We start from the raw sequence: 25,188 nt of genomic DNA on the forward strand, positions 1-25,188 counted from the left end.
TGTCAAGGGGTAGGATTTGCTGCATCATAACTTGATTAAACTCAATAATCTAGGAATTAAACCTCAATATAAGTTAAAGGGATATCAGCAGGGACCTGTTGAGTGAAGCAGCATTGTTGTTATAAAATTGCATTTGTAAAAGAATACTCTCAGTGCATGTGCGCAGTACCTAAAAAACAAAAACCCCACCACCATCCTCGCCTGTCCCTCTTCCTCCTCCACCAGGAGTCCGGTGTCATGGGAGGAGTTTGCGTTTGGGACACCCAAAAAACTTTTGCGTGTGCGCGTGTTCCGACGCCACGCCTCTGTGCGTTTTTTTTCCCCCCTCGGCGCGTTGATTTCATACCAAACTCACACTTGGCATTCCGCCTTTTTTTTTTTTTTGGTTTTACTGTCAAACTGTGTTACTTCTAACGAGGGAATACTCGCGATCCATAAAGCCGAACCGCTTTCGAATCCCGCCCCGTGCTGAGGAGAGCGCGCGCCGGTCACCGCGGGCCGAGGGAGCCGTAGTAAGGTGAGTGCGCTCGCGGATCCTTCTTTGTTGTGTGCTCAAACTTTCGTGCCGCGGCAGCTGCTTCGCTTCGTGTGCGCTGGGAAGTTTTGGGATATTTGACATTTTTCGCATTTTCCCCGCTGCGGCTTCGCTGACTCGGAGTCTCTCGTGTTTTGCGGTGGGTTCCCCCCTTTTGTTTTTCATTCAATCGGCCTCTCGTCGCCGTGTTCGCTGGTTACTTTTTTTTCAGGCGTCTCTCGCACTTAGTTTGGAGTTTTTTTTAGAGGTATTATTAGCTTTCGAGCTAACTAGCTAGCATGCCAGCTCGAGTGTTGTCGGGGCGCTTGTCCGTAAAATATCCGCCGAAGTATCGAAAACCACGCCGCTTTTTACACTTTGTGGGGTTTTACTGTTTGGTAACAACGGTCGGGTCTAGTTTTTTTTTTACACTTTTTGGACCAAATGCAGATTTTGCCAACTCACAGTTGACCAGACGGCTTCGAGCCGTTGAGTGTGATTTTGTTTTTTTTCTCTCTCTCCTAGCTAGCCTCAACGTTACGTGCTAGCTGATAAAATTCCTTTCGTGTTTTTCAAAGTGTCCCCAAACACGTGAGACTGGTTTTACGGGTTCAACAGAAAACGCAGGAGGAAGGGGTGTAAAAAAAGAAACACCTTTTGTTCGTTTTCAGCACACACATTATGACTAAGAACCAACGTTAATCTTTAGACTCCTGCGAAGTCGGATCGATATGCTATCTTAAACCTACAAGCGTATGAGGTGGTAGTAGTAACTTTAGTAGTCGTAGCAGTCAGCTGAGGTGGCCGTGTTAATCTGAAAGTACTGTGATGAGTTGATCATAATGTCACTGTTCCAATTGGAGCGTAAAGGCAGGCCGTAATGTGCGTGTCTCTTGTCAACGTTAGCTGAGCTCATAGCTTTATTTAGCTCAATGCCTTGGCTTCTCCGCACTGAACGTCTGACCTTTCAGGCCACCTGGAGCTATATTGAAACCGACTTATGTTATGCCTTCAGCGCATAACGTCGCATCACCACCGCCGGTGAGCTGTGAGATGCCAAAGTTGCAATGTGAGACCAACGTTAGCTAAAGTAACGTTTCCATAAAATCACTTTCTTATCCCTTTAAATGTGTGTGTGTGTGTGGACACTTTTTTTTTTGTTGCTCTGAACAAAAAGCTGAAAAGACAAACTTTTTTTAGTTTCCTTCTTTGCTTTTTAAGTGGCTTCCCGTTGTACTTATAGCAAGAGGTCTCTGGAACGTGTGGGCATTGAGTAGTTAACTGGTAACTTCATGTTTCTTTCCATCTTTGATTGGAAAGCTGGGTAGGTGAAAATTATTTTGCAATAACTAACTAGTAAAGATTTGTCAGTCTGAAAACATGAAATCATTCTGGCACCGCTGAGATTCTGTTGCCATGTGAGTTATAGCATAAACACCTTCCTTGTTGCTAACTTACAGATCAAAACTTTCTTTTCTGCTTAAAACCACGGTTTTGCTTCAGCCATTGCTATCTCCCGACCATCTCTCAAGGGCCCCCATGGCAACAGCACAGCCCCACCAGCAGTGATTCAAACTGGGAAGGCCCCGAGCAGTGTCCAAGGAGCCCACCCCAGCTGGGGGAAGCTCTTGCAGCCGCACCGATCCTCTGCGGTTGCTCTGTGGCAGGGACCATGCTAGCCACACTCTGGAAAACATTACACACCGGGCAACATTCACGTTGCATGCGTGTGTGCACGTGTTTGAGGAGACTTGGAGCATCCTCCAGCCAAAAGAAAAGAGATGTTTAATTTCCGGTTGTAATCATATTAGCTTGATCAACTGGTGGTGTCTTCATAGACGATGGCTGTTGTCTTTTTACATTTGCAAGCTCTTAGTATTTTGCCGTTTTGCATGTCATAACTGCCCAATGCCAGGGCTATGAATACCCCCTGTGTGCATGGAGGCCGTAAACAACATCAGGTGAATCTGATCTCTCACTCTTGGTGGAGTGCGGGAAATCTGCCGTAGCTTTTGGCAGCTGCGAAATTAATCCTGGTCCCGTCTGTCGGTCGCCATTTGTCTGATTGAGCAGCGTGTTTGACCACTCTTGAATTTATTGACCTGCCTGTCGCCGGCCTCGTTCAAAACCCAACAGGGTTGAATAAACTCTTGTTTCCAGACACCAAAGAGTTAGGCTCTAATGCTCCCAGGCTCTAAATCATTGCTTGTGGCTGTTCTTTAATAAATTCGATTGATGACATCACTTGTGTGATTCAGTGCTGATGCCACGTAAATTAAAAGATGTCCAGTCAGGAGTTTCAACTTAACTGTATTTTAAGGTTTTTTGTGTTTTTTTTAACATTTAAAATTCTAGAAACACTCCTTGCATTTAAAATCTATCTCAACAAGGCTATCCACACTAAACCTAAAGTTCCCTGTATCACGTTGTAAACTACTACATACGTATACATTTACCAAGAAGAACTGACATTAAAAGAAACATTATTTTTATATATATATTATTTGTATTTATCGCATTAGTTTTTTTTACTCCATCTCTGTGCTTGAGCTGCTGAATTTCACCCATGGGTGATTAATAAAGGAATCTCATCTATAAATATAAAAGCTGCTTTTTTCACCTACCTTGCTGTGTGGATCCAGGAGCCGTTGTTTTAAAAGTTATATACTATTAATTAGTAGTAAAGCATCATTGGCTAGTGTCGTTGTAAACCGCATGCTATCGGAAGAAGGGAACCGTCGTCGTAAATACTTAAGATGAAAGTATTTCCCTTTTTGTTTTTCCAGGTGTGTTGTGGTCACAAGCCGTCATCATTGCGTCGGAGTGGAGTTGCCGTGGCAGCCCTGATGGGGCGCAGGAGGACGGCGGCGATGGGGAAGGTGCGGGAGATGGGGCGGACCGTGGATTGGATGGCGACCCAGAGGGAGTGTGGAGTCCAGACATTGAGCAGAGCTTTCATGAAGCTCTGGCCATATACCCTCCCTGCGGCAGGAGGAAGATCATACTTTCTGACGAGGGGAAGATGTATGGTGAGGATGCGGACATTTCTGACCTTTTAACACGATGAGTTTTGATTGAAGACTATTCTAGTAGTGTCATCAAAAGTGACATTTAAGTTTTACAGGATGATATACAGTATCCACTTTGTCTGAAGGGTTTGGGTTTTCCATGGGTGTCCCTCTGAAGCCACTTTAAACATTTGGAAATCCAGGCCTGTGCATCATTCTTGTCCTGCTAGCTTTTCCTCAGGTGATCTGCCTGCAGGTATTTTGGGAGGTGGCTGTTTAGCTGGAGGTCAAAGGGCATCCGTCACTGACAGGATCAAAGGTTGGAGCAGGTTAAAATTACAGGGACGGTAAGAATGTAAAGAAGTTGCTTGATCGCTCATTCCTCTGGTCACTAATGACTTTAGGATTTCTTTTGGTCTCTTGGGCCGCATGACCACTATTAAAGTAATGTTATTCCAATGATGTTGAGGATCTGCTCACGATGGACAGCTTTTATTCATTTAACAGTTTCTTCCTACATCACGGAAGGACTTGGTCTGTGCCCAACATTCCTAGCTTCATTTTTTTTACTTGGGACGTACCAGTGGGAATAGTCTCACTGGTACACACACACACACACACTCTCACATTTACATGTGAGAATAAACTTTTAAGACAGCCAATTTGTTACTTGGGAGGCTCTGCTTAAAGTATAATAAGTAATAACACATTTATCTAGCAACATATTGCTGAGTACGATCTGCCATGTCGTTCAAATACTAAATGTCACTGATGCCTGGATCAGGAACAAAACACAAATCTGCTTTGTGATTTTAAATTTCTTTAGCGCCGCTGCCCATCAAGTTTCTCAGTTTTGGTAAAATAAAAACAACTCTTTATACACTTCTTTTTTTTTAATGAAAATCTCATTCCTAATTTTATTGAAAGAAAGGAAACACATTCATTTGTGTAGTTATATGCTGATATCTGGCCTACGTTGATATAAATAGCGTTATTTGTTAAGTTATTGTGACCGTGGTGCCAATCTATTTTTATATTTGCACATACATATTGTATCCTTTTTCACATTTTAATCATTTATTTGTGCATTTATGGTTGAAGACCAAGTTATTAGTGTGTAATTCATTATTTTAATAATCCAATAAAATAACGCTGTAACAGATTGGTGCTCCACTCTGGAATCTGCATTAGGACTGAAAACCAGAAACAGGGATTACACGTTGAACATGTTGGAGGACTTTTTGAATAATCCTAGTTGCAACGCATTCTGTTTCCTAACCGCTCCTCTAACGGGCCTTTTTGTTATCTTGTTGTGGTGTCAGTAACGCACGTAAAACAACTTTCGTCCGGCTCCCAATATTCAGGCTTATCTGGACTAGTGGAAGGCCGCAGGAAGGAGCACGTGTCCTTGTTTTGGGAATCTGAGCGGGCTGCCCGGCCCAGTCAGAGCCATCTGTTGATCGTAAGGAATTCTGGGCTCTGCTGACTCCTGTCCACTTCCCAGAAACAAGCATTGTGATGTCGAGGGTGTTGGTGCCAATGTGATGGAAAGATAAAAGCTTTTGGAAGCGGTGGCGTAAGGCTTCATTTGGTTACCCTTTCAGCCTCTCTCTCTCTCTCTCCCTCTCTCCCTCTCTAACTGACATCGGCAGCAGGAGGGGGAGGGAGACACGGAGTTGCTCATTCAAAGACCGGCCGATCATCTGGTGTGGGCGGGAACCGGGGGAGGAAGAGAAAGAAAGGGCTGATCGTGCACTCTGTGGCGACCGCATATTTGAAGCCTACACGAGTAGCCTCAAAATCGCTCACTCAAAGTGCATTTGCATTAAACTTTTATATCATTCTGGCTTCATTTCAAATGAGATGGCAGGCTGCTCTTTGTCTGCTTCATACATGGATGGATTTCAGTAGAATGTGACATCACAATTGCCAGACCACTGCAGATTACACCGTGATTACAAGCGTGGCAGGCTCATGGTCTGACCAGGTGTTTTCTGACTCTTCTACTTAAGAAGATTCTTGTTTTCGAGATACAAACTAGAAAAGAGGTTGCTCGGTTCGCCGTGTTGCCACGGACGGGAGATCGAGTGCCTCGTCGGAGCAATCGATCGTGGCGGCGTTGGCTCTTACTGCACTTCTTGTTCCAGTGATCAAATAAGGTTGGCTGCACCGGATGTCAGAGTGGTAAAGGATGAGAAGGATTACAAAAACGTCTGCCAACGCGCTGCAGACAAAGGCTACCTGGCACATTGTTGGAGCAAATGATTTGCCACCTCTGGTCGACTCTGTTGGGCGGTTTTAGCGCACCGTGAATAGTTATGGAACCGTACATGCATAATGTGATGGAGAGACTATTGGCTGTCTGGTCAAATTGAGAGGCAGCGCTGTTTTGTTTTTTTGTTTTTTCAACTTTAGAAGAAATGTTGAGCTCCTACTTGCATCTCGCTGTACAGTTTGATAGTATCCGCTTTGGTGAAATGACTCCAGATTCCCTTTCCTTGCTGCAGCAGTGTCACGCGTTGTATTGGGTGTAGCCCGGCTTGCTGTGACGACAGAACGTGTCAGTGCTCCACTCTGGTTTATTGTATTTTATTGCTTTCTCTATTCTAGGTCGAAATGAGCTGATTGCTCGTTATATCAAGCTACGGACTGGGAAGACGCGCACACGCAAACAGGTATGCACAGCTGCTCTTTAGGACCACACTGTTTGCACGTGTGTTTTTATTGAGGTTCTGCCGTGTGCGCCTTGCTTTGTTTTGTATTTAGTCGTAAATGAACTATTCCCCCTTTTCGAATGCTAATGGATGCACCGTGGCTATTTAAAATGGTAAAATCACCCTGTGAATGTGTGTTTTTTTCATGCGGGTAACCCTGCTTTCATAGGTGTCTAGTCACATTCAGGTTCTGGCGCGTAAGAGGGTACGAGAATACCAGACCAGCATCAAGGTGGGTGCTCACTCAATCCACTCTCCCTTCCCTCCGTAGTCACATCCCCTCTTCTTTTTCCTTTTCCTCCCATCCTCTGTCCTTCGTCAGGTCTCTAGCCACCTGCAAGTCTTGGCCAAGAGAAAGTCTCGTGAGATTCAGTCTAAGCTCAAGGTACACATGCTCACTGACTGTATGCTAGCCGCTTCGCTCTGCATGCCACCCAAATCCAACTTAACGTGGACATTAAGTCACCCCAGAAGTATTTGTCAGAGCTTACAGCAGATTTCTGCGTCCATGCGGAGGTCTTACTTGCTGTATGCACTACGAGGGCAGGGAAATGTAAATGACAAAGCACTAGTGCGTTTTGTGCAGTGGCGATATCAGGATTCTTATATAGCTCTCTAAGTCAGGACCACGGGAACCAATTGATGAATTCTATAAAATTCAGGCATGATTAGTAATCCCACCATTAGGCACGGAGTTAGTTGTGTGAATGTGGCCCGCTCAGGCTTCCTAAACACTGCTTTCAGTCAGTGTGTGATGTCATCTGGCGTTGCTCAGTGCAAAAGAGAGATCATCAGTGTATCACGATTTGTGGAAAAGTGGCTGTTATTATAATGCATGGCATTAATGTTTAACCTTTTCCTTCGTCCAAGAGGCCTCTGGCTATGGACAGATCATTACTTGAGATCTAAAAGCCGGCTCTATTGACCTAAACATGTGCATGGCTCTAGTAATAAACATAAATGTCCACATGCACACAGACATACAGGGAGTTTATACTGTGCCCATCATCGATGTGCACATGATAGGAAAGATTTCTCTTTTAAATCATTTCTGATCTCCACGTTTTCACTCTTAAGACGTTTCCCTCAGTCTTTTATATCTTTTCCGTTTTTTATAAGTGGGTTTCTTGTGGTTTTACTATTCACTGTAATAAACGTTCTTTGTGACATAATGCATTCAACGTGCTGACTCCAATGCAAATTTGGAGAACTCGCCCAGAAGTCTATTTGCTGTAAGCACAGAGCACCGATTAATAGGATGTAGCTTGTTTTGTCAATGTCAAATATGATATGTTTGAGCTTACTGTAAGAGTGTTTGTCCAGGTAGGTCAGCGGTGTAGTCGTCTCCTAGAGTGTTATGTACTGAGGAAGGAGTTTTTCCTCATTCACCTAATAGTGAATTTGTGACCCTGTTGTTATTTTGAATGTACTGAAGTTAATTAATAACGTGTCTTTTTTGCCATAGGCCATGAACTTGGTAAGTTTTGATTATACAACTACAATCTTCTGCTTCAGGCTTTGTGCTTTGTGGTTGGCGTCACATACCTGCTAGTCCACAATGCAGTTCTACTGCCGAACCCCAAACAACCTGCTCATTACCCTTTTTAGTGGCTTTAGACGGATACTGGTGACGGTCCAGTTAGCTCTCTTAGCCTTCTAGCTTGGTGCGCCCTCTGCTTTGGCATCCCTCTGTATCTGCTTTGCACTCTGTCCTGTCTTCCCTCATAGTAACTGCATCATGCTCAAGTACTCTGTAATATGTTGGCTGGCTTTCTGTCTAAACCGGCCCTGCAGGTTTGCTGACTTTGGAATGTTTTACTGTTTTTTGTTTTTGTTTTTTACGGTGGCCCATTTTGTTGATTGCGTACCACTTTTCCTTTGTTGTCCAGGACCAGGTATCCAAAGACAAGGCGTTGCAGACAGTAGCCAACCTCTCATCAGCTCAGATTGTGTCTGCGAGTGTCATGAAACCCCAGACTCCGTTCCCACCACCTGTCAGAGTGAGAAACGCGCATAAACGCAGCACACATACAGACACCCATCTGTTCTTCTCTACCATCCGTGTAAAACTCTTGAGTAATACAATCCGTCCCGTTTCTTTCCTTTCGCTCAGTTTTGGCCCGGCCCTATGCCAGGACAGCCTGGACAGCCTCCGGAGTAAGTGGGAGATTTTGGTTTTGTTGAAATTGGAGCGAGTGTTGTGCGGTTGCTAATTTTTGGGGGTTTCTACTTTTTTGCAGCATTAAGCCCTTTGCACAGTCATACACTACACTACCAGCCCCTGTCCCGGCGCCTATCAGTAAGTGTGAACACAAGCTTTCTGGTTTGAGTTGCTCACAATGATTACGGGTAAGTTAACTGTCCTTTTCTGGTTTAAATGTTCGGCAGGCTACGAGCCTCTGCCTCCCCCACGACCTGCAGCCATAGCAGCTCCTGTATGGCAAGACCGAACCATCGCCTCGGCAAAGCTCCGGCTCCTGGAGTACTCTGCTTTTATGGAGATCCAGAGAGAGCGGGAGATGGTACAGACACCCAGACGGTCATGTAATGCAACAAGCAATGTATACGTGTTCTATTCTCACTCCTCCCTTTTTCCCTACAGTATAAACACCTCTTCGTACTCATTGGCCCATCAAACCCCGGCTACAGCGACCCAGTGTTGGAGTCCATAGATGTCAGGCAGATTTACGATAAGTTCTCTGAGAAGAAAGGAGGCCTGAAGGAGCTCTATGAGAAAGGGCCACGCAACGCGTTCTTCCTCGTCAAGTTCTGGGTCAGTACAGAAAACCTTTTTTTTTTTTTTTTTGATAAGATCATTTTTTAACAACTACACATAATAAATTACGCAACTTTGTTTACAATCTCGGGTTACAGCCACACCGGGGAGGCAAGCCAATGTGTTGACACAAGAAATGAGGGGCTGAAATAGACACATATACGACGGGTGTATCTGTTGTCGCTCACTCTCTGTATCCTTTTGTGCTCGTTCAAGGCCGACCTGAGCAGCGACATCGAGGAGGGCGCTGGTGTGTTCTACGGTGTGAGCAGCCAGTACAGTGGTACAGAAAACATCACCATCAGCGTCTCAACAAAGGTCTGCTCCTTTGGCAAGCAGGTGGTGGAGAAGGTTGAGGTGAGAAGTGTTTTCTTTTTTTCTTCTCTGGAATCTCATATCCACCATATTTATTAATGCAGATAAATCACGTGTTGTCTGTGTGTTCCTCCTCTTCAGACGGAATATGCACACATGGAAGGGGGAAAGTATGTGTTCCGCATTAACCGTTCCCCCATGTGCGAATATATGATCAACTTCATCCACAAGCTCAAACACCTGCCAGAGAAATACATGATGAACAGCGTACTGGAGAACTTCACCATCCTACAGGTGTGTGTGTGTGTGTGTGTGTGTGTGTGTGTGTGTGTGTGTGTGTGTGTGTGTGTGTGTGTGTGTGTGTGTGTGTGTGTGTGTGTGTGTGTGTGTGTGTGTGTGTGTGTGTGTGTGTGTGTGTGTGTGTGTGTGTGTGTGTGTGTGTGTGTGTGTGTGTGTGTGTGTGTGTGTGTGTGTGTACATCTGACACCTGTACCTCTGGGCTGCTGTTTTTTTTTGTATGTTTCATTATTAAGTCCTGATCACACGGTGTTTCCTCTTTCTCCCCTCTTCCTCCCGCTAGGTGGTGTCCAACAGAGAAACTCAGGAGACTCTGCTGTGCATCGCCTTTGTGTTTGAAGTATCCACCAGTGAACACGGAGCACAGTACCATGTCTATCGGCTAGTTAACGACTAGCAGCACGTTGCGTGCATGCAGAGACGCAGAGACTTTTTGATACATACAGCATAAACACTATTTCCAGTTTCAACACAGAGAATCGACACTCCTCTAAACACACTAGTTTTAACAGACCAACAGTCACACTATAGTCACACCCCTTTTTAAAAGTTTATGCATTTATCATCGCTGCCAACTATGCACACATTTTCTAACATGCCATGGCTTCAATGCAAATTTAAAATTTGTTTCAATAGATTTTGACCAAAACGTGGCGTAATCATCAGCATGTGTTGTAATTATATTCAATGTAATTATTCCGGTAAATTGCTGAATAATTTCGAAATCACGTGGGGAAACTGATTGTGCACGCCTCTCAATGTTCTTATGGGTTTTAATAATCAATTTGAATTAACTGACCAGCATGTTTTTAAAGAAAAGACACCAGCAAAAGAGCCAAATTTCACTTAAACAAGTTAATTACGTTATATTTGTCTGTCATATACTTTTATATACAATGACAATCTAGCTGTGGTGCACTGATTATGAATATCCTCTTCAAGTATATGCATTTACATCATCGGTGTGACTGATGTGAGACAAGTTTGAATATAGGTTGTCAATCAAATCATTTAACCAGTGTTAACATAACCCTCCCACAATGCCTTTTTCTTCTACAGTTTGTGCACGCTGTCTGATAACATTTGATTGAGTCTGTAATGGCGTATCATCCATCCCTGCTCAGGGTGGATGATCATTATACTCCAGTTGGTTTAATCCAAACTGTTGGGATCATGAAAGGGTGTGCCTTTTCCTAGAATGCAGTTCATTACATGTGAAGACGTAAAAGTCGTATTTCTATTCGAAACCAGTTGTCAGAGTTGTCAAAATGAGTGCTCACCAGGTCCCCCGTGGTACAGTGTGTATGGGGGGGGGGGGGGGGGGGGGGGGGAGGGAGATCGTTTGTTCAAATGTCAAAAGGTGTTTTCATTTAGACTCGCTTGATTTTTGGAAAGAAAAACTGACAAATTCCCTGCTAGTTTCAGATTTAAGTTCAGCATTTTGAATGAAACGATTAGCTTTTTACTGTTCACTTACACAATACTCTTTTTTTTTTTTTTCTTCTTCTTTTTTTAGTCTAACTGCGTTGGTTCGCTGCAGTATTTCTACCTCTGCGTGAGTTGGGATAAGAATGTGCTTTGGTTCATAAAGCCTTAACCTGAGGAGCACTGATGTATAGGACGTGTACACTACACTTGTAATGGTACTGTTGTTTATAAGCCAAAACAAGGTCAATAGACTTGTTTTCTTTGTATTTTACCAGCACAGCTAGACGTTTTACTCTAAACCTGAGAAATTATGGGTGTTTAGGTTTTATCTTTTTGGTGTATGCAAAGTGATGTATGGTACAGACAACACTACAGTTACCCACAGTGCACTGGGAAATATTTGTGTCTGATCTCACTAACAAATTATCCAGCTTACACTTGCCTTTTTTTCTGTTCTGGTCTATGTGATGCTCTTTGTTTCTGGTACACATTGTTACCAGCATTTTTTATATAGTAAATGTTAATGGCCTGTATTACGCCCTCTTCTGGCAGGATTATCTTTGAACTATTATTATGAAAGTAAAAACTGCTCCAAAAAAAAAAACTTTTTACTGTGTGGTCTGCTAGAATTTTGATCTGTATATTTTACCCATCAGTGTACTCTGGTTGGCTGTATCCCGTTTTCTTTTGTGACCCGGTTAGCTCAGTGCCTTCATGCTGTACCAATAAAACCACATGGTGTTTGCAGAACCAAGTTTTTGTAGTAAAACATACCTGCATGAGAGAGGAAATCAACCTCAAAACATCTCCATACATATTGAATCTGTTCATTTATAGTTTGACATTTTGATAGTTGAAGGAATTGTGCCAAATGATTAAAGTTGGCCTTGCACGTTAAGTCATATTTTCACTATTGGAGGAAATACAAGATCATATCCAAACTTTTTTTTTACCCCGGTAAATATTTGGTCACAGGTTTAGTACAAGTACTGCCGCGGCCATCCGTTTTTGTCTCTGAAGACAAAAGTATCGATTAGGCACATCTGTCCACTGGATGTTTTCCACAGAATTTCACACGTAGAAAAGGCTTGTGTGCAGACACGCATATGATTGCTGACATCCAGTCCTCGCCGGTGTTTTTATTATTTTTTTATAAACAAATGTCTGCTGTGATACCTTTTCAGTCTTCAGAATTGAGACTTGTTTTAGCCCTTTGGACAATGTTAGTCACTTTTGTCATCGAAGATGAACTACTCTACTGACTGACACTGATCACGTAACAAAGGTTGCGATTCTCATTTGGCCGGCTAGGTGGCGCCGTTTCCTCAAAGGAAAAGCCTATGGTACAAGTTGGAACAGTATCTTAAACTAACTAGGCTTTTCTCAGGTAACAGATTCTCGTTGGTGGTGTGTTAAGACAACGAAAAGCTATGTTTAATACTCGTTCCTGAATGTTGAAGGGACATACACTTGTTGCTATGAATTATTCCTATCGTTGCTATGAATTATTCCTATTGTCTGCCCTCTATTTTTTCAACATGAAAACTGCCTGTTTGTATGTGCAACATTAAGAAGAAACAAGAGGTTTAAGGCCTTTACTACTGTGACACACTCACACTAAAAATACTCAGTATTTTCCCAGATCAGCATTTGTAATAAATTGCATGTGTTAACCCTCTGTACAAAGTGTAAGTGATAAGAGTACACTCTTGATGTGTATCTACAACTTTGTGCTTGTGATGCAAGGTGTTCTCAACACAGACGCATCATTTCTTAAGAAGGATGAAATGATGACTAAGTTTTGACTGGCTTCGTCCAGACGTTCTGCAGCGTGAATACGTGAGCTACAGCTGTTCACATCCATTATTCCTCACACTCTTGTGTTTTTTTTTTTTTTTGGCAGACGTTATCTGTGTTCTCTGTCTGCAGGTGGGGTGAAACTGTGACACAGACACGGTCCTTAAGCTGGGTGTGGTACTCGCTGTGTAAGCCTCCCAACGTGGCCTTTGATTTGCCCCGTAACTGGTTCAGCCACGGAGGAGCACCGGTGGAGGACTAGTTTTTAAACACTTTTAAAACCCGATAAATCAGGTTTAAACTGAACTACGTGGGATTTGTGTTTTCTATTATCTCCTTCCAACAATACTGCTTTGTTCTGCGCCTCTAATCTCATTCAAGGCATTTACATTCTAAGTGGATCAAACCAGTGTTCTCATGTTCCTGCCTCTGTCGGATAGAGACCCGGTAGGAATACAGAGTGTATGTGCATCCACGTTGGCTTGCATTGTCGTAAATACACTTATTGCCTTGCAGGCGTGAGGTTGAAGGTGTGGTGGGAAAGTGTCAGCTGCAGAAACTGAGCCAAAATAATCCGGTTCAACAGAGAACATGTAATTTATGCTATATTTCTTTTTCACCTGTCATTAGCTTTCCATCTTTTACATCCCTTATATAATTACAAAATAAATACGTAACGGTGCAACCACTTTTTACTTTTTAGCTACCACTAAGTCACCATGAACATCAAGTATTATCAGCAAAAGGTGAGTAGTGGCCTATCAATAGTGATACCAAAATTCTCAAAATAGAATAAAGACTTTAAACCTCAACGATTTATTACAATATAAAATGTGTCCCTGTTAAAGAGTTTTCTTATAAAACCTGATCAAGTAAAGTATTTAGTAAATATAAATGATATATATATATATATATTATACATATATGTATAGCATACATATGTGTATATGTATACATATATAGATAACACATAAATAACGTTGTGTGGGAAAACAAAGTAACATAAAATGTAACACAAGTTTCTCAGCCATACTTGGGCAGTGCAAACACAGCACACGGCGCTCTACTCCATACGCCGATGCCCCGCCCCTCCCGGCCCCGCCCCGCCCGGCCTAGCCCCGCCCCGCACACTGTGCTCTACTCCATACGCCGATGCCCCGGCCCCGCCCCGCCCGGCCTAGCCCCGCCCCGCACACTGTGCTCTACTCCATGCGCCGATGCCCCGCCCCGCCCGGCCCCGCCTCAACGAGGGCGCGGTCCCTAGGGTGTTCACCTCTTCTGCTATTGACACATTCACCCTCCTGGACACCTGGCTCAGTCCGCACTCGTCCTCCCGCGTAGTCTGCGCTCCATTTGGAAGCTTTTGTTTTACTTTTTTTTTTTAACTGAATCTTTCTCGGGGGGGAACAGGGCGCCGCACTGGGAAGATGATGGCTGCGGACCCGCTGCGATCTGCCATGAGACACCGGGGATTTGACGACACGTCGCTCGCGTTGCCCTCCGACGGCAAGCTGCACGCAGGAGCGCAGCGCGTGCTGGATCAGGTGGACACCATCAAGAGGAGCAAGTCCAAGCCGGGCAGCAAAAGCACCACGTCCCCAATAAGTAGGGAGAATGCCTTCAAACAGCTGCATATATATATATAAGGATGAGTCCAATAGACGACTTGTTTATTTGTTAACTTCCGTGCATCAAAGCCGGTTGATTGCGCTTTTGCATATAATGGCTTCGGTTTTTTCCTGGGACTTATGCGTCATACCACTTTCCTAAAAAGGCGTGTCCTAGCAACAACTTGTGCGGGTTTCAGTGAACTTGTTGGCTCGTTTTCAAAGTTTCAAAACAGCCCCCGGTGTTTGGCTTCTACTGCAACAGACATTACACAGATCGACCAAAACATTACCAAATGAAATCTGTGTATCTTGTGAAATGAGCGCGGCGGCGGTTGAGATGGGATGAAGTGGACCGGGACATAAATGAGTCATTACTTAACATAAATGGTCTAAGAAAGGAAGTTAAGCTTATGTTGACAAGCGATTTTTTGCCCAGGACACATGTCTATAAATCACACGACAGTAGTGAAACACTGAAAAACTATTCCTGAGGCGCCTCTTAATTTTAACAGTGGGGCCAAAGTTTTTTTTTATTGTGCTTATAGCAGATGAGCCGCATACAGAATATAAGTTTCTGGTAAATGACAAATTAGGCATCTGTTATTGCTCAGTCCTAATGAGCCATGCATCTTTGGTTCCATGTGCCCTGACACATCTGAAGGGAAAATGAATTAAAGGTGGAGGAACATCTATCTGTAAAACTCTCTTATAGATATGTTCTTTCCATTTTAAAGCTCATTACAATGGCATTAAATGTTCATGATTTGGTTAAAGCGTCGGATATCATACAAACATTTTTAATGAATCCCATTCCTCAAATCTATGGTACGATTATGGTGACTGGTGTGCCATTGTTTTGCCAACCATAATCTGATAATTGCGACTCTCAGACTGACATTTTGGCACAATATAGTAGGATGGCTCTCGTTCCCATGAATCACCAGACAGACTAACCAAAACACGTGAGTCTGTTTTATTTAATGATGTCATTTGTAACCTGTAAAGGTTTTGTGTAAATGTCTTTCTGATGACACAACCAGTAAAATGATTAGTTAATATTAATTACTTAAATTAACTAAAGAGTGGTCGATAAAACATTATTTGAATTTTAAAAAAATTGGAAAATTCTTGTTCCGATAAAGCTCAAATGATTATTTTTTTAAATCTACTGACAAAACAGTCCTCATCAGTTCACTGCACTTTTGCAATTTACAAAAATGAGGCCAATAGAAAGCAATTTAATTCAGAATATACCTAATAAAGTGAAAGAAGAGAACATTTCTGGAATCTATTATGAATATATCTCTTTAGAATTTGATTTTTTATTTTTTATTTTAATCAAATCTTTAATTGTCAAACTGAATTAAATGTTTTTTATACAACTTTGGGATGCTATTTTGTCAACCATAAACCTGTGGAGGACACATTTATTTCACATAAATTATAAAACAATATAAAATCAGTAATGAATAGCAAGTAAAACACGCTGTTAAAATGATTCCTACAAAAAGATAACATTTTTAGGTTCATACTTTTTGCCCTACGTTTTTGATTGTCATTCTTCTTATCACCATGACAACATTAAACTGTTGGGGTGTGTTTCAGATTTTTGGCTTAGTCCCATTTTTGACTCATTGTCTCCCAATCCTGCTGTCGTCTTCTCTGTGTGACTCAGTTGTTCATTTCAGTTCTCGTACTTCTCATCTCTCAACAGGCCCGACTCCCAACAACTGGACGTCACATGAGTCCGGAGCATTCAAGTTTTCTCCGTCCAAAGCGAACGGCACCTTCAGCCGCAACAACTCCAGTCTGTCAACAGGCCAGAGCAAAGCGGTAATGGTTTCTCCTCGTGGGGGGGGGGGGGGGGGGGTGTAGACAAAGATGGAATTTAATATTCCTGTTCTCATTAGGAGGCACCTGTCAGTCACAGGGGATTTAGGACATTATTCAATGAGACATTTTACTGTACTTCAGCTGGTTGAAGCTTGTGTAGCCACTAGTCACATGGTTTAATGGCCAGTGTCTTATTGACCAAAGGGGATTTAATTTGGAAATTGACAAATCATATGTGTGTATATATATATATATATATATATTGTCAGTCTTGTCACTAAGAGTCAGCTTGAGTTCAACTCATTTGCAATACTCGCCTCACATACTGACAGGGATCTGAGGCATGTCATGGTAGTGTGCTAACCCGAACCCTACGTTTCTATTGTGTTGAGCCACTGTCAACGACAAAATGAGTACTTCAATGACCTGGTAAAAGATGTCAATTACTTTCATCAGTAAAGCAAGTATTACAATTGCTGTAGTGAATGACAATGTCAACTATAGAAATGTTTTGAGTGATGGAACAAAACTAATTGTATTATTACAAAGCAATCATTTAACTCAATATTACTAACTGTTAAAATGTGACCGAGTTAATGCGTGTCTTATATTTCTTCCGTTCTATTATATTGCTAGTGACATACCCCCCCCAAGTATTGTTCCTCAAATCTTTATTCAACTTCTTTCAGCTATTAGAACCGTTCAAATATTAAAATGTTCAGCTCCCTTTTGGCTTTCCAACCCTTTTTTCAGCTTTTCTCATTTCTGTATTTTCAGCCATTTCTGAAATTAATTTCAGCTTTGAGCATTGCAGTGCATTTTCAGCAGGAAATGCATTTTCTAGTTGTAACAGCAATGCTTTTGTTCGTAAATGCGACGCATCGCTTCTTTTTACGCTGCTTATTTTCCATCCGCCCCCCCCCCCCCTTGTCCTTCTTCTGATATCAGGATGCTGGCTCAATCGGGCTTTTATCCAAAAAAGGGAGCATGAAGCTATCTGAAAGTCAACATGCTGCGTTCTTATCAAACGTTTTTGTTGATCCTCCCTCCTCCAGGCTTTTGTTGCCTAGTAGCGAGCATGGCTGGTAACTAAGCAACCAGTCCGGTTTGAAAGAGGTTAGACTCCCACAATCAGTGTCAGTTTTCTAAATAAAACAATTGGCAAGAAATAGTTCTATTGGTGAGAGTAACTCATCATTAAAGCATTACACATGTTCAGCATTACACATGTTCAGCATTACACATGTTCAGTTATCGGACTTTGCCAAGATTCTTTCCTGCTGTAAAGCTTTAATAGTGTACTTTGTACACACAGCAAAAGCTAAAACACAGTTTCAAAAAGAACATGAACACGGGTGCAGTTACGTGAGATTTAGGCGGTTAGTTGCGATTGTGATAAAAGGTTCAGGGAGTGCAGAGTCTGCTGTGACCTGCTCACACAAAGAACCTCTGTGAGAAGCTGCTCGCCCGGGCCGGCAGTCTGTTAACGAAACCGCTTCAGTTGGTCTCCAATGACGGATATTACGTTGCTCCGGTGTGTGCGATTGTTTTGCTGCATTCCATTGCTTTCACCGTAAACTGAGACAGCGATGAGGTATGTGGGCTTTGAGCCGGGTCAAATGTATTTGTCTTGGTTTAAAGGGAACCTCTTTGAGAGTTGTTGTAGAGGAAATGGGACTACCTACTTTTTTTTCTTTCTGTCACCTGGATTTTTGTTACAGAAGAGTAAGTGATTTAGCATTGAATGGCACTTCTGTTTGTCATTGCCAGCACTACTAGCACGTGTATACTGTATATCCTATAATGTGTCTTTTTAAATCTAATCCACATTACTGATTATTTATCAAACATATTGTTGTATATTTCTCTTATGAAAACTACCATATTGTCCCCAGGTCAATATTTGAGGTATTTGGTCAAAGATATTGTAATGATTTGATCTTCTCTATATCACCAAGCCACACTTATGAAATGTTCCATTCAAAAACCGTCCTGTCATTGATTTCTTCTTTTTAGGGACATACTCAGAAGAGTCGCATTGTGTCCGCTAGAACCTGGGGAGGAAGACACGCCACCAACTCCGGCATATGGGATCAACAGGTCAACACCAACAACTGGACCCATAGTGCCAACGGGATGAAATCTGCCCGTAGTGACCCCGTTTTGGCACCTTCATTTTCTGCTGCACCCGTCATGGTGATCATATTATGTCACTGCCAGTCCATGTTTACCGCCACTGTTAAACAAATAACATAAGTTCCCCACAGTGCCATACTAACCATACACACTAACATTGTGTTTTTGCTCTGTTTTTCCCTTTTTTTTCCTGTAGAGAGCCAAAGGCCAGGTGTACCAAAGCCAGAACAACTTCCAGACTCGACAAAACCGACACAGCTCCTATTCTAGGACCAGCAGCGTTCCGATTTCCAACAGCCAGAATCCTATCTTCCAGACGCCTTCGGCCCAGATTCTCACCGACGGAAAGATGGGCACCATCAAACACTCCAAGATAGCGCAGGAATCCTCGTGAGTTCACCTACTTTCCCCGACATTTTTGGGCAGTACAAAGAGGTCGAAATGGGCACATCTGCACATCTTACATCTCATTGCATGTATTGTGCATTATACCAGTATTTCAGTTCTGTGCTTCTAAATAAGACTTACCCTGAGCCATTGATTTGCTGGAATGTTTTAATATGACAAAAGAACATTGCCAATATCTTTCAGATGAATCAAATCCAACTCCTAGTATCTCATTTCCACCTTTCTCTCATATTTGCCTGTTTCAGCAAGATAAACAGTGTTGTGAACGTGTCAGACATGACACTGGATCGGGCTGTAGACTTCCTGTCCTCCCCCGATGAGGACTACCAACAGTGTGGAGCCACCTTCATCCAACACAAAAGCTTCAAAGAGGACGGCACCAAACAGGAGGTTGGAGCCCTTGCACTCAAATAAACCGAGCGCTCTCCAATAAAGGCCATAAATTCAACAAAGAATCCTTCCACGTTTTCACATTGCAGGTTTTTCATTTGGGAGGCATCCCTGGTCTTGTGGCCCTGATGCGGAGCCCCAACCCTGGAGTGAGCCAGGCCGCTGCTGGAGCTCTGAGGAACCTGGTGTTCAAAAACCAGGACAACAAGCTGGAGGTTCAGCACTGCGGCGGCATAGCTAAGGCCCTGCAGCTGCTAAAGGAGACGGATTCTACCGAGACCCAGAAACAAATTACTGGTACGGTATATGAAAATATCGGGTGCAAGTGTGGCTCAGTTTACTAAAATCCACATCCTTTTTTTAATGCTCGTACTAATCTCCCCCCACAAAGGCCTGCTGTGGAACCTGTCCTCTGCCGACGAGCTGAAGGGAGAGCTCATAACTACGGCTCTGCCTGCGCTGACTGAGAACGTGGTGGTGCCGTTCACCTGCTGGTCAGACAGCTGTGCCAACAACAACATACACCCCGATGTCTTCCACAGCGCCACAGGGTGCCTGCGGTGGGAACATTTTTTTTTGAGCAAATAACAAAAGTTACATGGATTACATTAAATTGACATTTTTGCCAGACACGGATTCATAAACTGCAAAGCTCTAATTCTCTTTCAATTAATTTCTGTTATTTGAAGTTTTTTTTGCTTAAACGTGTGACACAGAGTTGCACCCTTACTGACAGGTTGTCAGTTAAGCACTGTAACTGTAAATTAATTGTTGCAACTCACTTTCCACCGGTACTCATGACTTCTGTGCACGTCGGGCCTAATCTCCTTAATCAAGTTTAATAACAGGGTGTGTTGGTGTGCTGGCCCTCACAGTTCTGTGTCTGCTATTATATTCCAGACATGGTGTGGCTGGAATGTAATGAGTGTTTCCTTTTCGGACTTAAATGAATGATTTTGAATGTGTGCAGGAACCTGAGCTGCTCCCAAAAGAAAGCGCGGGAGGCGATGAGACAGTGCCGTGGCCTCATCGACTCCCTCATGAACTACGTCCAGTCCTGTGTGGCGGAGGAAAACCCTGATGACACGGTACGCTTAAATCAAAGGCTTTGCCCACAGACTGCATCATACGTTTCTCTGTTCTCCATCTTTTATAAACTGACTTTTTGTTCTTTATACTTTATAGTCCTAATTTCCAAATATTCAGAGAGATTATTCAAGATCTGTTGACATTTCCCTTTGCAACATGTGTCATATGTCTCTCACAGAGAAACATGCTCACTCCACATTCTAAAATGATTAGGCACATGTACACACACATCAAAAGTAAACAAACTCACACACACACACACTTCTGCAAACACACATGTATAAGCAGGTAAATTCAGGCACAGTCACAATGTTTATATATCCGGCTGCCTGCTCCTATGTGCACCCGCTCATTTGTGGAAGTTTTGGGCGTGTGCTTAATTCTATGTCTGTGTTAGTACTCTGTAACACAGACTTCTTTGTGAAGCAGCAGAGTATGAGATATGCTGTGTGTGTGTGTGTGTGTGTGTGTGTGAGAGAGAGAAGCAATGCTGAGCTCAGTAAAGTTCATGGTGAGGTCTTCTTTTTTTTATTTGAATGGATTTCAAGTGCTTGATGTATAATTTATCTTCAGCAAAAAGGCTCATTGTATTTGTACTAATTTCTCATCAAACACACTGGCAAATGTACATAGATATGGCAACTAAGGTGTAAGATAGAACTGTCATGCTCTCAAGTGCATTAACAGTGTAGTCAACCTCTCCTCTAGTCTGTGGAGAACTGTGCATGCATCCTCCATAACTTGACCTACCAACTGGAGGAAGAGTCCCCTGGCTGCTTCAAGAAGTTCCAACCTCCACCAGAGGGCCAAGATGGGGGCAGGAAAAGCCCCACAATCGGATGCTTCAGCCCCAAGAGCAGCAAGGCTCAGAAAGAGGTGGCCATCAAACGCCACACCCTCCCACCTCACGTTTTTTGGACAAAATGACGCCGTCGCTTGAGTTGAAGCTGCCTTCCCACTTCTCAACTCCTTTTTGAATCTTTTCTTCTTAGCGGACGTTTGACGGCGTTCTGGCAATGCCGGAGGACAGCTCCCCGTCAGGGGTGGGGGGGTTGTGCCACCCCAAAGCCATGCAGACCTACTTGTCTTTACTGGGCACGTCCCAGAAAGATGCCACCCTGGAAGCGTGCTGCGGCGCCCTGCAGAACCTCACTGCCAACAAGGGAATGGTGAGCATAAAGAAGATAATTACCCAGCTTACCGTTTGTGTGTGGCGTCAACGGGCATTCGGGATTAGATTGGATTCATTTATTAAAGGAAAAGATTTTATGCGGTTGAAAGTGATGCCACAACTCGACTGGTTTTGTGAGAAAGGGTGGAGTTCTATTTCATTATTTCCTATTATATGAGGATTCAGAAGTTACGTGAGGAAAAAAAAAAAACCTAATAAGTAGATGCATGCAAATGTTACTTACACTTACTGAGTCTTCTTGACTTATTGTCACAATGTGAATAGTGGCCGCTGCAGTGAAATGGGAGATCCAGCTGATGTGTTTCCCTCTTTCTTGTTTATGCCTCCCTTCCAGGGGTCCAGTGCCATGAGTCAGATTCTGGTTCAAAAGCTGGGGGCTCTGGTGCAGATACCCCGTCTTCTAACGTCCCCCAACCGCAACCTGCAAAAGACGGCCGTGTCCCTGCTGGCCAACATGTCTCGGACCAGCAGTCTGCAGCCCTCCATGGGTGAGGGAAAGCACGGCGATGCGGTGCTGACGGTGGTTTCGGCACCGTGCAGAAACACGCATGTGGAGTTTCGTTCACATGAAACTGAGGCGTGCGTTTCCTTCGTCTTCTCCGTAGCAAAGCAGATCCTGCCTGAGCTCACCGGCCTCCTCTCCTCTGGCCCGCGAGAAATGGGAAACTCGGACGAAACTATGGCGACCGCTTGCAACACAGTCAGGGGTCTAATGCTGGCGGACACGGAGGTCAGCAAGAAGGTCATCAATAATAATCTGGTGACGTCCCTCGCTGACCTCAGTGAGAACGGGTGAGTTCGTATTTATGTTATCTCCGTAAGTATATTTCTTTCATCACCTCCAAATAAGAGTTGTTGTGTTTGGATTACATTAGAATTTGACATTTATTGGAGCGACACGGGTTCGGCACATAAGACACGTTTCAGTTGGTTGATCAGAAACGTCTGGCCCAGATGCCGCCAAACCCTACGCACTGCACCTTTTCAACCAATCCAAATTCCTGAAATCAGAACACAGCATGTGGAGGTGCAATGTGATATCTTCCACAGAATATATTTTCTGGCATTCCTCCTTTTCCCAACAAAGCTATATCAAGAAACCTTTGAATTTAGCCTGTTGCAGTTGTTATGGCTGCCTTTGGCCGGTGTTTGCTGGTGTTTGCCTCATCCATCGTTCCTGCTCTTTCCATAATAACTACTGTCCTTCTCTGTGGCCTCTAGGTCTTTTCCAAAAGCGAGCAAAGCAGCTTCCCAGCTGCTCTACAGCTTATGGAACGAGAAGAGTTTTCAAGGCGTTGTGAAAAAGGTAAGTCAGGAAGATCTGAATTGCTGTCTGTAAGAAGGATTGGAGCTTTAACAAGCGTACAAGCAGATGGAGGGCCCAGCTGAAACGAGGGTGCGTTTCATTATTTTGCCTCTGGCGCGCACACACACACACACACACACATCACTTTCCCTTCCCTCCTGCCTCACCCAGAAGTTAAGTGAATACAGAAACAGTCACACTGGAATGTCGGCCGACTGGTTTTTGATGCTCACTGTCCATTATGGGAGGAGTAACACATAGGAGGGAGACGGAGAAGAGGTCAAGACGGGAGTCATGAAAGGAAGGAGGACAGTCAGAATGCATATTCATGATGTTTGAGTATGAGCATGAGCAAGCGTGCTTGCACGCATGATATGAACGGTAGCGACGCCTAAACATTCCATAAATCAAGAACAACATGTAGCGAGAGATGGAAGACCTTCTGGTTCTCACACTGCCATGACTGGCACAAGGCTCCACTAAAGTTGCCGGCACAGTGCATTTGCTTTTAGTAAGAGTTTGTGTGTGTGTGTGTGTGTTTGTGTTTGTTTGTCTGTGTGACGCCTTCAACTAATATTTTTTCTTTCTTTCTGATCCTAAGCTGGGGATGGCTAAATCACTTTTTGTTAATGACGTCACTACAGCCGTGCAGAAGTCGATGCAAGTTTACGAGTGAGCGCGCTGAACGTGGAACAGAGCCGCGCAGTCTAAGAGGTACGCTTTGTCTGGGCATTCTTCTATGTGGATTTATGCCCATTTTGCAGAATTTGTCTTATAAAGGGATTCAAACCGTCTGTTTGTTTCTCCTCCCCTGCAGGTTTTTTCATGTGTGTTCTTTCAGACGGAAATCAGCATGTTAAGACGCTTCTGCGGCCACACCCAAGGGTAGAATTATGTTATTCACATAATGACATTGTTGAAAGAGCATTTGCATTGAGGGTGAATCATACGTGATACATACTTTCGAGAGTATGCACCACATATGTAAAACATTCATAAGACAGCTTTGGCTTTCATGAATAATCTGCGCTTTATGTATTTAATTTAGATATGTTTCTGCCCATGTATATAAAGAGGTGAATGTGTTTCTGTCAGGCAAAGTGTGCATGTGCAGAAATTCAGTTCTTCTGGCCAGTGAGCTGCAGCAGTTATTTTGAAATTCATGAATAGCAATGTTTTCAAATGTGCAGTGGCTAAAATATGAAATATCTATTGTGGCCTTGAAGTCTGAGCAGCCAAGAAATAAGGAAAATATATGAAAAACAAAAGAGATTGTCTGTATTACCGTTTTATTGGATGAAACCTTCTACATCCACTTGGATTTTTTTGTTTTTCTTTCTTGTCCTGTTATTTGTTTCATTCTTTGATTTTTAGTTTATTATTCTATAAACCCCTTTCTAAAAAAAACTGCAAAAATAGATAAATGAATTGTTCCGCATTTGGGGAAACCTGTTTATTTTTTAACTCTGAGTTGATGAGAAGATGGCGCTGTTACATCTGTTCATTGTAGGTGAAGGTGCAACCAGCAGCCAGTTAGTTTAACTAAGCACAAATCCAGGGAGACGGGGAGCGGTGCCCTGTCCAAAGGTAACACGATACATCTACCTGATATATTTCAAAAACATCAAACAGGTTTTATGTGCCCTGCAAAGCCCTGTATGTCATTCTTACACACGCTATTTGTTGTGTGTCTTTATAAAAACTAATGTAGTGTTTTGAGAATTTTGGGCTGTTTTTTTCCAGCTGCTTGTTCTTTGCTGTTACCTTTTGGTAAACTTGCCTATTGAAATGTACAAACTGCATGGTAATTTGTTTCTGTTTGTTTTCTTGTTGTTCTCTTGCGTAAACTGAGAAATTGGAGAAAGCGAAGTAATGGACTAATGTGCACAACATGTAACACCAGCTATGTCCATTCCCTTTGATTATGTATAAAAAAGTCAGTGAAACTTTTAAAGGTTTAAAGGTATCCACAGTGGACCGGTTTAGGTGCAGGATGCAAACTGATTGTCTTTGAAGTGTTTGTTGATGTGATTTTACAGCAGTTACTCAAGAGATAATGAAGGGGTTGCACCCTTAAACATTAGTGTAATGAATTATGATCACACCTGAAGTGAAATTAACTACACAAACATTTTTTTTATTTGAAACAAACATTCAGTTCCTCAGTTAAACGTTTTAAAGTTACATATACTAAAAACCGTTTTTAAATCCCCGTAACTCACACAATGCATTTGAAAGACAGCATTACAAATCACTAAAGCAGAGACATGAGATCAGTGTGGGATTATCCAAGGCTACAATACACTGCAGCAGACCCTCTGGTTGAAAAGTATATAGACTTACTATACATATATTCCTGCCGAGGCTCATTTACC

At 43.0% G+C, this 25,188-nt stretch overlaps 2 protein-coding genes across 9 annotated transcripts; both read left to right on the forward strand.

The window, feature by feature from the left end:
* The first annotated feature begins 320 nt into the window (after positions 1–320).
* tead3a (TEA domain family member 3 a) lies at positions 321–10,443 on the forward strand. 7 transcript variants are annotated; one of them, XM_062564801.1, is made up of 14 exons: positions 321–517; positions 3,301–3,543; positions 6,133–6,197; positions 6,406–6,468; positions 6,559–6,621; positions 7,702–7,713; positions 8,126–8,236; positions 8,350–8,393; positions 8,477–8,535; positions 8,625–8,758; positions 8,839–9,009; positions 9,229–9,369; positions 9,469–9,621; positions 9,908–10,443. In XM_062564801.1, the coding sequence occupies exons 2-14, from the start codon at positions 3,537–3,539 to the stop codon at positions 10,019–10,021; spliced, it is 1,137 nt and encodes a 378-aa protein (XP_062420785.1). In that variant the 5' UTR covers positions 321–517; positions 3,301–3,536; the 3' UTR covers positions 10,022–10,443. The 7 variants fall into 7 exon arrangements, with proteins under 7 accessions (XP_062420785.1, XP_062420791.1, XP_037336173.1 ...); XM_062564806.1 differs by lacking the exon at positions 321–517 and adding an exon at positions 534–674; XM_062564807.1 differs by lacking the exon at positions 7,702–7,713 and having other exon boundaries at positions 322–517.
* Positions 10,444–14,132: 3,689 nt separating this feature from the next.
* LOC119223136 (plakophilin-1) lies at positions 14,133–24,713 on the forward strand. 2 transcript variants are annotated; one of them, XM_037480259.2, is made up of 15 exons: positions 14,133–14,454; positions 16,174–16,292; positions 18,309–18,488; positions 18,625–18,818; positions 19,082–19,226; positions 19,316–19,523; positions 19,618–19,786; positions 20,197–20,314; positions 21,024–21,191; positions 21,308–21,484; positions 21,842–21,995; positions 22,113–22,299; positions 22,729–22,813; positions 23,415–23,527; positions 23,631–24,713. In XM_037480259.2, exons 1-14 carry the CDS (start codon positions 14,277–14,279, stop codon positions 23,487–23,489), a joined length of 2,157 nt encoding a protein of 718 aa, XP_037336156.2. In that variant the 5' UTR covers positions 14,133–14,276; the 3' UTR covers positions 23,490–23,527; positions 23,631–24,713. The 2 variants fall into 2 exon arrangements, with proteins under 2 accessions (XP_037336156.2, XP_062420797.1); XM_062564813.1 differs by lacking the exons at positions 14,133–14,454; positions 16,174–16,292 and adding an exon at positions 17,584–18,017.
* Positions 24,714–25,188: the final 475 nt, after the last annotated feature.

Source organism: Pungitius pungitius, chromosome 1, assembly GCF_949316345.1.
Source record: "Pungitius pungitius chromosome 1, fPunPun2.1, whole genome shotgun sequence".
NCBI classification, from domain to species: Eukaryota; Metazoa; Chordata; class Actinopteri; order Perciformes; family Gasterosteidae; genus Pungitius; species Pungitius pungitius.